Consider the following 12310-nt stretch of genomic DNA (forward strand, 5'->3'; position numbering starts at 1 on the left):
CCCTTCTATTCCAGTTTCGTATTGTTCATGAAAAGAAAGATTTTCGGTATGCCTCTGTGTGGGCTCTAATCTCTCTGATTTTATCTTTGTGGTCTCTTCACGAGATATACGTAGGAGGGAGCAATATACTGCTTGATCCTCGGTGAAGGTTGTTCTCAAAACTTCAACAAAAGCCCGTACCGAGCTACTGAGCATCTCTCCTGCAGAGTCTTCCACTGGAGTTTATCTATCATCTCCGTAACACTTTTGCGATTGATGATCCTGTAACGTAACCTACTTCCTTTGTTTTCAGATTGCATTTCCTTAGGATTCTTCCAGTGAATCTCAGTCTGGCATCTGCTTTACCGACGATCAACTTCATATGATCATACCATTTTAAATCACTCCTAAAGCCTACTCCCAGATAATTCACGGAATTAAATGCTTCCAGTTGCTGACCTGCTATATTGTAGCTAAATGATAAAGGATCTTTCTTTCTATGTATTCACAGCACATTAGACTTGTCTACATTGAGATTCAATTGCCATTCCCTGCACCATGCGTAATTTGTTGCAGATCCCCCTGCATTTCAGTACAATTTTCCATTGTTACAACCTCTCGATATACCACAGCATCATCCGCAAAAAGCCTCAGTGAACTTCCGATGTTATCCACAAGGTCATTTATGTATATTGTGAATAGCAACGGTCCTACAACAGTCCCCTGCAGCACACCTGAAATCACTCTTACTTCGGAAGACTTCTCTCCATTGAGAATGACATGCTGTGTTCTGTTATCTAGGAACTCTTCAGTCCAATCTCACGATTGGTCTGATAGTCCATATGCTCTTACTTTGTTCATTAAACGACTGTGGGGAACTGTGTCGAACGCCTTACGGAAGTCAAGAGGCCCACAGACTGAAAAACTGAAAACAATTGAAAATTGCTAAGGTGATCTTTGGTGGAAGACTGTGAAACAATGATACTGTTGAAGTAATTTATGCATCTGGGCACAGAGGCTGTGAGCTTTTCCAAAACATGCTGAAAAATTGCGGGCACACTGGTAATGCCAAATGGCAAGTGTTGTTATTGGTACAGGTCGAAAAGTGTATTCACAACGAGAAGGTGCCTAGTGGTCTCATGGAGCTGGAGGTATACTACTGACAAATCAATGTTTTGTAAAAGTAGTGGTTGCCTGATAATTTTGTGAGGAACTCATCAGGGCAAGGCAAAGGGTATGTGTCTATCATGGACTGTGCATTAATCATGACATTGAAGTCGCCGTAGAGGTGAAGTGTACCCTTCGGCGTCTTAATGATGACCAGTGGTGTGGTCCATTCACTGGAAGAAATAGGCCGAATGACACTGAGCGTCATCAAACGGTCTAATTCAGCCTTGACAGAGTCGTGCAGTGCGACAGGCACTTGCTGCTCCCGAAAACAATGAGGGCAGGTGGACTCTTCCATGGCAATGTGAGCCTGAAAACCATTTGCAAAACCAAGCCCAGAGGAAAACAATGACAAAAACTCAGAACAGAGGGACTCCAGTTGCTGGTACGGGACTTGATCTGACACAAAATTTACCTCATTGCCAGCGGATAAACTGAAAGCATTAAATGCATGTAAGCCGAACAGGTCTGTGGTATGAGAATGATTCACAACAGGGAAGGTGAGAGGATGAACATCACATTTGTAAGATACAGGAGTGAAGAAATGACTTAGGGTTAGTATCTGCTGTTTACCGTACTTACTTGAATCTAAGCCACACTCGAATCTAAGCCGCGCCTGAAAAATGAGACTCGAAATCAAGGGAAAAAAAATTCCCGAATCTAAGTTGCTTCTGAAATCTGAGATTCGAAATTCAAGGGGAGAGAAAAGTTTTAGGCCGCACCTCCAAATCGAAACATAGTTGGTCCATTGTAATATGAGACACACTTTAGGTGGAATGAATGACGATACAGCTACAGTAGTTTGGTTCGAGTAGTAAGCTTAGCAGTTAAACTTTACCAGGTAGCCATTGTTATGCATCAGGCACTCCGTCCGTATTAATACTGGTACCTTTCCTTTTTCATGTGCTTCATCTGGTTTGAATTGATTGCTTATTTTTCTTTGATCTGGTAAGTGCCGTTCTCTTTGTTATAGGTGTTTACGTCACTCTAAGCTGAAAATGCATTACTGTAGTGTGTCATGCACTGTTTGTCGCATTCTGATAATGAGTGTTTACGGCCTGTCGCCGCTCGCGGCATGGCTTGCTTTTGTGCTTGCTACCGCCGCTTACAATTAAAACAAAAAGAGAGAGAGAGAGAGAGAGAGAGAGAGAGAGAGAGAGAGAGAGAGAGAGGAATCGTCTCATTGGCGAAACAATGACAAGAGACTGCCATTTGTTGTTATAATAGACTGCATATGATAGAAGATGTTCTGAATGAAAGTTTAGCGAAAATTTTTCTTCGTTTGAAAATCTTTGCAGATGCCTCTTTAGTACATTACATTCTGCAAAGAAATTAGAGTCATCTTAGATTTAAAAATCTAGTCAATTGCCATGCTTCATTTCTGACTGTATCACTATTAGGCATAAGAATAATACAAATATAAACATGAGATGATATGTATATTCTTCCGCGTTTGCTGTTGTCTCACTCTATTTTTGTAATTTATTAGGCAGACAGGATTTAAATGAGATAGCAGCAGACATGAAACAATACATGGCAAAATGTTTATATTCGTATTATTCTTATGGCGAAGAGAATACTGCATGTGATTAACAATTCATAAAAGTTTCTATTAGCAACCATCTCTTCTCACAGGTAGAAAAAATTCAGAACGTAGAGTTGGCCATATTGACAAACATCCCAAACAGTCTTGCCGGTCGGATTTTCGTAGTACATTGAAATGCTGATACATTCAAAGATGAACAATACGGAATTTGTGTTTACTTCATTGGATAATGTATGAAAATGCAGTGGTCGGAACTCGGGGCGGAGAAAAATTCTCGTCTTCCACCTTTTTTTTTTAAATTTATTTACTGACGCAGAGGTTTTGATGTCAGTATTTATCTTTGTGCCTACAAAGCATGCCTGTGTAGCGCTACATATATTCGACGGCAGAAGTTAGTTGTGGTGGCACCCACCAACATTTTTCAGAACTTCCGCTTACTTTGCACTCAATTCTAAGCTGCAGGCGGTTTTTTGGATTACAAAAACTGGAAAAAAAGTGCGGCTTAGATTCGAGTAAATACGGTATTGTAGCTCACCAGCTTCTGTGAAACCTGTGTGAGGTGAGAGGAGCCCAAGTCCATGTACGTTTGTCCGCTTATAAAAGTCACTGCAGCTCCTGTGTCCACTTGCATGTTTAGTGGTGTATTAAACACACACAGGTCAATAAACATTTTGTTTGGGGAGACATTCGTTGTAGAGATACAGTTGATGGCCATCGGTACTACTGTGTCCGCCATGTTTGAAGAGTAGTTACACACCGACGCAGTGTGGCCTTTCTTTCAACACTTGTTGCAAACAGCCCAATGCTTAGGGCAATACAGCACTCTCATGTTGGACGAAGCAGTACGGGCAAGATGAACAGAGCGACACGGCCACTGTTGTGACGCGGCTTGTTGTTGCTGTGGCCATCAATAATGCTACCCCCATGTGAAACTGAGTCAAGGGTTGTATAACTACAATGGCTTCCCCATTATCCTGAACACATGCAGCGTGCCCAACAGCAGTTGACTGAGGAAATTCCAATACCTTCTCCCAACCACCATGTTGTATATTGAGCACATCCGTAAGGCTTGGAAGAATAGCAGGAAGAATAACAACATTGTTCACCATGTGATCAGCGTAGGATTTTTGATGGGTACTTTTGTACCCTCCACCACGCACTGTATGGTGGATTGCGGAGTATATATGTAGATGTAGATGTAGTAGTGACAAATTTATGATGACAGCCCAACCTGTGTAATTCTGCAGCCCAGGCTTTGTAAGATTGGTTTGGGCATTTATGAGCATGGTAAAATTCTACATGTGTTGCAGTGACATGTGTTCTGTCACAGTAATAGGTTGAGAGAAGCTTGCACATTCCATCAAATGATAAGCTGGTTGGTTCTTGCAAAGGCATAAGTTGGCACAACAACAGATACAGCCAGAAAAAAAAGAAAGCACAGTTTTGCATTGCCCTCATGAAACACCTGGAAATGTTGACATAATTGTGTCTCATAGGAGTTCCAATCAGCCGATTCAACATATGCCAGAAAGGGAGATGGTTGCACTGGTGGAAGAGAATATGCTGTGAACATGTGATGGTTGCCTGCTTTATTTCTTCGTTGATTGTCCTTGGTGTCGATGTACTGCATTGCTACACTGGTTGAAACATGGGGTTTGTAATTTCAACACGGTAAATAATGTAGCCAACAAGTTGCATTTCACAGTTGTTTACTTTCGCTGTTCACAACCTCCCAATAATACACAGTTATATATGGTCAGTACTCTATTGCTTAACTTTCGATAAGCCTCATTAATAGGTTTCAGCCAAACATCCACATACTGCTTCAATAGATTACTGTTGAACATCTACAAGCAGTAAAAAACATAACCACACATTTCAGTGTTTTAGAATAATAAGGTACGTATTGAACAGACACTGTCATTGTTTTAACACATGGCCTGATTGTGTTACACTTATTTCACAGATGCATTGTTGTTGTTCTAACCAACACAGGTTTCATGTCTGAAACTCGGCCGTGGACTGACTGTCTCGGGACCAAAAATCAAGCCCTTACATATCCTCACAATAATAGGTACTGAAACTGCACATTGTTTGAAGTTACCTTTACAGAAATTACAATTAAAACTTGACTCATTAAATTAACTGAATACATCGAAAAATTGGTTCTTTTTAACAGTTTCGTCTACTACAAGGATAAAGCTGAATTATTTGTTTAAATCATGAAATTAACATATATAGTTATGCAAACAATACTTTTGATGAAACTGTTGATTACTTTGGAATTAATTAAGGGTTGGCTTAGCAAAAACATTTTCGATTAAAATATCAATTACGTACATAAAACTAAGCACAAAATTAGATCTTGTGTTAGATTCTTAAAAACTGAGGGCTAAACTTTCTCTTTTATGAAAATGTAGATTATACTGGCATAAATTAACGGTAATTAGTAAGACACGAAAAAATGAATTTTAAGGAAGCAGATGGCAAAACAAGAGGGGAAGTAAAATTATCCCAGATTGTTTCATCACAAGCACTCAGATGCCACTTGATTGGGAACAGTGGTGAGAGCGTGCTGTTGTTCCACGAAAGCTTGCTGGTGGGCAGTGATACATTTAGTATATCTTCCATCGAGATGTTTGTTGTCTGATGTAACACTGACACTAACACACATAGAAAATGTAATCCCATTGTCGTTGCCAAGTTTTTTATAGAAAGTACTAACACGATTTATGAAACACAGTACTTTGTAGAGTGAGTGTAAGATACAAAGAGGCACAGGTCGTGCATAGCACTGAATCCATTGAATGGACAGCAGTAATACAGGTTACAGAATAGAACAAGCACTCATTTGCAATTGCTTAAATAATATTGTTTCTTTTGCGGCTCACCATAGTGTGCCAGGAGGCCGACCCAGGTGGCCTCTATATGCGGACCTGTGAACTGCACGGACGCGCAATCTCTGAAATTGTGTGCATCATGACTAAAGGTATATCAGGCGCATGGGTCACAGTGTATCAGAGGTGACATGAGAGATCAGCCCTTGAGGTCAACAGTGCACAGATAATATCATCAGTATCCCAGAGACAATGATTCAACATGTGTTAACCACTACCCAGGGCAACCACAAGTATTTTATGAACAGATGTGGTGACATCTCATCACAGACCTTAATGATTAGCATGGGCCCACTAACATAGACACTGAACTGTACAACCAAGCCACTATGCTGCTCAGGCAGGTGAAACTCAGCTTCAATTCTATTGAGTTGATGGGAACATGAGAATTCAGTGTTTTCCCCCCATTGAAGCTACAGACCTTGCCTGTGACAGTGTTATATCCCAGCAGGAGGTGGCTCCGTTATGGTGTGGGCTTTGTTGAAATGGTTGCAATTAGGGCCATTGTCCTGTTGCAGGGACTATGATATGTGACCATTCTTGTAGACGGTCCATATCCCTTTCTGACATTAAAGTGCCCTAATGAAGAGGTCATGTTCTGAGAGGACAAAGCAACATATCAATGCTATTTGGTTGCACACAGGTTGCTTAATGATCACTGAAGAGAATTCATGAGCATGGCTTGATCTCCCAGATCACCAAATCTTAAACCAATCAAACATTTAGGAGATGCTGTCGATACCTGTGTATACTTGATGAACCAGCACCAACTTCATGAGTACGGTTGAGAGTAGCATTGCAAGATGTGTGGATCACTATCTGTCCAAGACATTCCAATACCTCATAGAATCCATGCCTTGATGTGTTGTTCAGTTTTTAGTGCTTTAGAATGAGCGACTTTATTAATACCACATACAGTGCATTTCCATGATGATGATCTGCTTTTACTCCAACAAGGCATCTTACACCATCAAGTGTGTCAGTGTGGTTGCTAAAGATAGCATCACAACAATGCATACCATGTGAAAAGATACTCAGTAAATTTTTGCACATACCCTGACTTTGACTCATTGCACCATCCTGAATTTTTTAATGCAGTTTGACCATATGCGGCTGACCTAAATTCACTTTTGAAGTCCAATCCCACTACATGATTGTGTGTCTTCATTTTGATTCTTACATAAAAACAGTTGCACAAAGGCAGAGCCTGGTACTGTGCATACTGCCAAACATTTAAATAAATATCTGTATCTCCTAATATCCAAATAGCTTTGTGTTTATGCTTGAGGCTACTGGTTTTAGGGTGTACATTTCGGTTTTTGAATTCACTGTCTCACTTTCATTTATAAAATTGTGTGAATCAAAACACAGCAATACATTCATATTGAGTACAAAATAATTTTACTTGAGAATATTTGCAAGATTTATGTAGTATGGGCCATAGGAACACATGAAGTGTTTATTTTCATCACTTTTCTCTCGAAAACAAAATGTTTTTAAGTACTAAAGTAGTATGTGTACTCAGCTGAATGGGAAGTTATCATGCAGCAATGAAGTTCATTGAACAAAAATAACTTTGGTTAGTTGGTGAAGAGATACAGCTTGAAAGAAAAAAAAATGAATTGAAAGGTGTTTTGATAATATGATACATTTTATATACAAAATGAACTGAAAGATATCGCAAGGAAAAGGATGACTTTATGTGCTAGTGGGTGTACGTGATACTTTCTACACAGGAAGCTCCTATCTAATGTTTTCTTCAGTCTATAGAAGGTTTGTGTTGCAAGTATGAGACATGTTGTCCTCGGACAACTTCCATGACAGTTTTCACGTTCTGATACTCTTCTTACATCCACATGCAGTTTTAAGTGCCAAGTTTTCTAACTTCCTTTCAAATTATTTTGAACAAGAGACCTAAGTTCCTCATTGCAATTTTTTTTATCACAGGAGTTGCAATATTGAATAACTGTTTTTTTTCCTGTGCTTAATTTGTATGTGTGTGTGTGTGTGTGTGTGTGTGTGTGTGTGTGAGCGCGCGCGTGCGCCTATTCTGTGAGCCAGTTGCAGTTACTGTAGACAAGTTTAGAACCAGCAGTATTCATAACTTCAATGATGAGCCACCACTGAACACTTAACTTATCATGAAGCAGCAGATATGTAAAGCAATACAAGCATCTCACTATTATACTAGTGTTCCATTACCCAATTAAAGTTTTTAAACAAACAAGATAATTTTTATGTGATATAGACCCGTTTGGTTGTGATATTTTAGTAACTGTTTACTGGATTTATCTCCTCTGTCAATATTAATTATTAAGCGCTAAGTCTTATGCGATCTTTGAAGTACTGGAATGCATGAAGTGTGATTAGAGAATGTTTTTTCTCATACATCAAATTCCCTACAATCTCCTATGTGTACTTTATCAAAATAATGTACTCAGCAAACAGAATGTTCCTGACTGTATGGGTTCTCATTTTTGCTGTAAATTTGGGAGAAGCATGTATAATTCTTCTGGGTTTCAGAACATGTTGGAATTTGGGAGAGATGTAAAGATGTAGTAACAAGTTAGCATAGGATCAATTAGGTCTAAAAGTTATCCCATGTGACCATGTGTCGTTTTTCTTGATGCTTCCATCTCACTTTTGAATCTGCATGTCATTCTTCTGTGGAATAATGACTGTGTTATGGAAAGGATAGCTTGCCACTCACCATACAGTGGACATGTTAGTTTCAGACAGCCATAACAAACTTACTTGTTTAGCAGTCTCTTTGCTGTGCCTCTCTGAGACCCAACAACTCCACTGTATGGTGAGTAGCAATCTATCCTTTTCAAAATATTGTCATTTTTCATCCTAGATTTTCCATTGTTTGATTTTTCAGTGGCATAAGTATCTGATAGTGAAGGGCAAGGCTGGTGAAACAAAGTGGTATTTATTTATCTCAGCTTAAGATATTAAATTTGATTTGTGGATTTTTAGTTCAGAGGGGATACCTAGCAATTTGCAGCACTTACAGTATTTGTGATTCAGTTTGTCAGTCTTCTTTTTTTAATGAGAAGGTAGCTGCCAATTATAGTTGATAAGAAGAGTTATGTGGTGCATATTAAAAAAAAAATGCAGTGTTAACTTATCTTCAGCCATTAGTATGGAAGCTTATGTGTGCTAAACTTGTGTGTTCTATAGATGCTATAGAATGGATTGCTAATCCATTGTCAGTCCAATGTTCAGGTAACCAAATACATCCCTTGAACTGTGTTTAGTAATTTACATGATATTTTTCTCTTCTTTATTCTAAAATAGTAGCCTAGCAAAAATTCAGCGGGAGGCTGGTACAGGTGCTAAAGATCATGCTGTATCTGAAAGCGCATTGTCATCTTTTTTTCATGTAATACTCATATTTCCTGTTGTTAGTAATTCTCATTCGTTATCTTTCATTCAGTTAATATGATATTCAGTCTTTTCCTTCTTACTTGACTTCGTTATCCCGTCGTACTTCTCCATATCTCCTGTCTCTCTGTTATGGCATACCATTCCCTCTCCCTTTCTTGGTAATAATTTTACCACTATTATTAGGTATCTGTTTTTCTTTTTAAAATCTATTTTATGTAAATGATTTGTTACAAGTATCAACTGAATGAAATAGATCCCCCAATTTTTTAAACAATGGGAAATCCAGGATAGAATGTAACAGTATTATGAAAAGGATAGTCGCTATTCACCATATAGCAGAGATGCTGAATTATAGATAGGCACAACAAAAAGACTGTCACACAATTAGCTTAGGGCCAACAAGGCCTTTTTCAAAAATAGACAGCGCACACACACACACACACACACACACACACACACACACACACACACACAATTCACACCACATGATCAAAGTCTCTGGTGGCTGAAGCCAGACGACGAACAGAGTGCATGATTGGAGAGGATAGTAAAGTGCTGCTGTGGGAACATACAAGGGCGAGATGGAGAGAGGGTAGGGCAGCTGGGTGTAGTCCATGAGGTTAGATGGAGGACCATCGTGTGTGTGTGTGTGTGTGTGTGTGTGTGTGTGTGTGTGGTCTATTTTTGACGATAAAGGCCTTGTTGGCCGAAAGCGTATTGTGTGACAATCTTGTTGTTGTGCCTACCTACGACTCAGCATCTCTACTATGTGGTGAATTGCAACTATCCTTTTCATACTAATGTTACATTTTCCCAATTTTTTGATATTTTTAAGCATTCTCTCTCATTGTATCTCATCATCACATCCATGAGGATGGAAGAACTGATGAGCTCGTAGTTGAGCCCCTCGAAATCATCATCTTAAACCCCCACTTCCTGCAACCCAATTTCCCTCCAACTTCAAAGGTTGTTCAGTGTAGTGGATGATACTATATCAGTGAATCGTATAACTTCAAGCCATGTTACATCATCACATTCTTAAGAGGTCATGGTTCCACTGACACTGTATATTATTTAAATAAGATGCATTATTCACCACTAGCCACTACTCTCTGCAGAACCTTGACTTATTTTAATTGGTGCTTGGTCACATTGAACTCCAGAAAAAGGAGTACAATAATTACATAATATCAACTGACTTACTCATTTCGAAACTTAAAACTGCCTCCCTCTTTGTTCCACATTATTACTGCACTCATTTCCTTTGTCATACATTCTGTGAAGAAGTCCATTGATCATTGTCTTTCTCTCTAAGCTTGCCTCCAAGGATTTTACCTGTTACACAAATATTTGTGAAGTAAATACTTGAGAATAATGCAGGAAGACATTTTTGCTTCTCTATACACACAGAATTCGGAACACATCGGTTGATGTACACCCTTTCTCTTAACTCTAAGGTTACAGCCACTGCCAAGTAGCATCATTCGCCCCACCCCTCCCATCTCCCCCACCTTCCAGCCCCTTCCCACCCTCCAAAACTACCTGCCAATGATAGTTTAAATATTAGTCTAAATATTCTTGACATTCTTCACAAAATTTGTTCTTGATTGGAAGAAATAACTGATCCATTTCAGATGAATGTGCACATGTTTTAATACAGTTAATTTAATTAAGTTTGACTTTCAGCATGCTGAATCAGTTTCAATTACAAATCATTAAATGTTAATTGCTTTTTCAGTGAAAGTGTCATCAAATATGACACTGCCTGTTGCTCTTGTAACAAATGAAATAATTTTTTGTCTGTAGCATTCTGCAGCAGACAACATATTTAACTAGAACATTTTTTATGATGCGCTTGATGATCTTTGTTTCGTAATAATGTGTTTACAGATATCGGACTGATGAAGTAGAAGTGACTTGGAGGTAGAATATGTGGAATGGGACATCCAAACGGAACAGAAGGAATATATCAATCCTCTTACTTGTTTGTACCATACTTGCACAAGCAGGAGACTGTACCTCTCTGAATATGATGACTGTCAGAAAATGTAAAAATAAAGAGCTCTCAAATAAAAATAACTGCTTGTCAAAAATGAAGTTGTTGTTTTAATCATTAGAGTATTAAATATAAAAGTAATATCTTTGTAATTGTTCTTACTTCATTTTAATTGAAATCCTTTCTTATCGATGTTCTGAACAGTGATGATGTCTGAGGCTGTGATCACAGAGGGATTCCTCTGACAGCTGATATCGACAGAAGACAGCCGACCTTTTCAAATCTGTATGTCAGTATGTATGCAGTCTCAGTTCAACTGCTTTCAGTGACTGAGTGTGCAGATTTCGGACAATGGTTGGCGAAATTAAAATCGGTTTTTTCTTTGGCTGAATTGGACGACATAGCCACATCCAAAACTCATATTGAGAGAAACTTATAAGTTCCGTATATGGAGTTTGTGGCATTCTGAGGATGAGAAGTATCATAACAGTGATATATCTCAGAGTACATTGTGTTAATTTGCTACTTTGTCCTTTACTAACCCACTAGCAGATGTGCAATTTTTCATAACGTGGTTACTCTTAGTATAATTAACAATGATCAAATAAACTAACTTTATATGGCCTAAATCACTGTTTTATTAAACAATAATAAAATAAATCTTTCTTTGTATCACTTGGTTTCCACGCACAAGTGTTACGCGACAATAATGACCCTCTTGAAGCATTAAATACTGCAGTTGCATCAGACCTCCACCAACCGCTTATTTGATTGCTAATTACCTCAATACATACTGCCTCATTGTGGGATTGTGCTGCTAAATCAGGGGTCAGTTTCTTGTTCTGAGTATAAATTTTTTCAGACTTTAACATCAGTGCTCAAATATCTGTTTTGTAAAGCAGTTCAGCACAATTCCCAAAAAGACTTGGAAAAAATTACCTCTGAAGATTAGGAAATTACTGAGCACTGTTAAGTACAAAATGGCTCAAATGTCTTAATGATTTCATTGGCAGCTCAGAGTGTAGCATTATCTATTTGTAATTAGGAAGTTGCCATATGAGTCTCGTTAGTAGCAATTTTTTTAAAAATCTATATTTATTATCAAATTGAAATTTTAAATAATCAGTATGGAATCATATTTTTAAAATTTATGTAACATCTTTTTATTTTAAGTTCCTATGTGAAAGGATACACAAGCAAACACAGCAAATTAAAATTTGGCCGAAAATAGAAAAACATATAATTTTTTATTTTTAGAAAATTAACAGCATCATTGATGCACATAATTTTTTCATTTAACAGAGCACTTTGCATGTCTGTATCGAACTGTAATTT

The 12310-nt window shown here is 38.3% G+C and overlaps 1 protein-coding gene across 1 annotated transcript in view; it reads left to right on the forward strand.

Annotated features, from left to right (window-relative positions):
- The window catches only part of LOC126175312 (tRNA N6-adenosine threonylcarbamoyltransferase), an 82870-nt gene extending 71794 nt beyond the window's left edge, over positions 1 to 11076 (forward strand). Inside the window, exon 6 of the mRNA XM_049922020.1 lies at positions 10870 to 11076. Within this exon, the coding sequence (XP_049777977.1) occupies positions 10870 to 10906 (37 nt within the window). The 3' untranslated portion in view covers positions 10907 to 11076. The remainder of the gene's footprint in view (positions 1 to 10869) is intronic.
- The last annotated feature ends 1234 nt before the right edge of the window (positions 11077 to 12310 follow it).

This window comes from Schistocerca cancellata, chromosome 3, assembly GCF_023864275.1.
Source record: "Schistocerca cancellata isolate TAMUIC-IGC-003103 chromosome 3, iqSchCanc2.1, whole genome shotgun sequence".
NCBI classification, from domain to species: domain Eukaryota; kingdom Metazoa; phylum Arthropoda; class Insecta; order Orthoptera; family Acrididae; genus Schistocerca; species Schistocerca cancellata.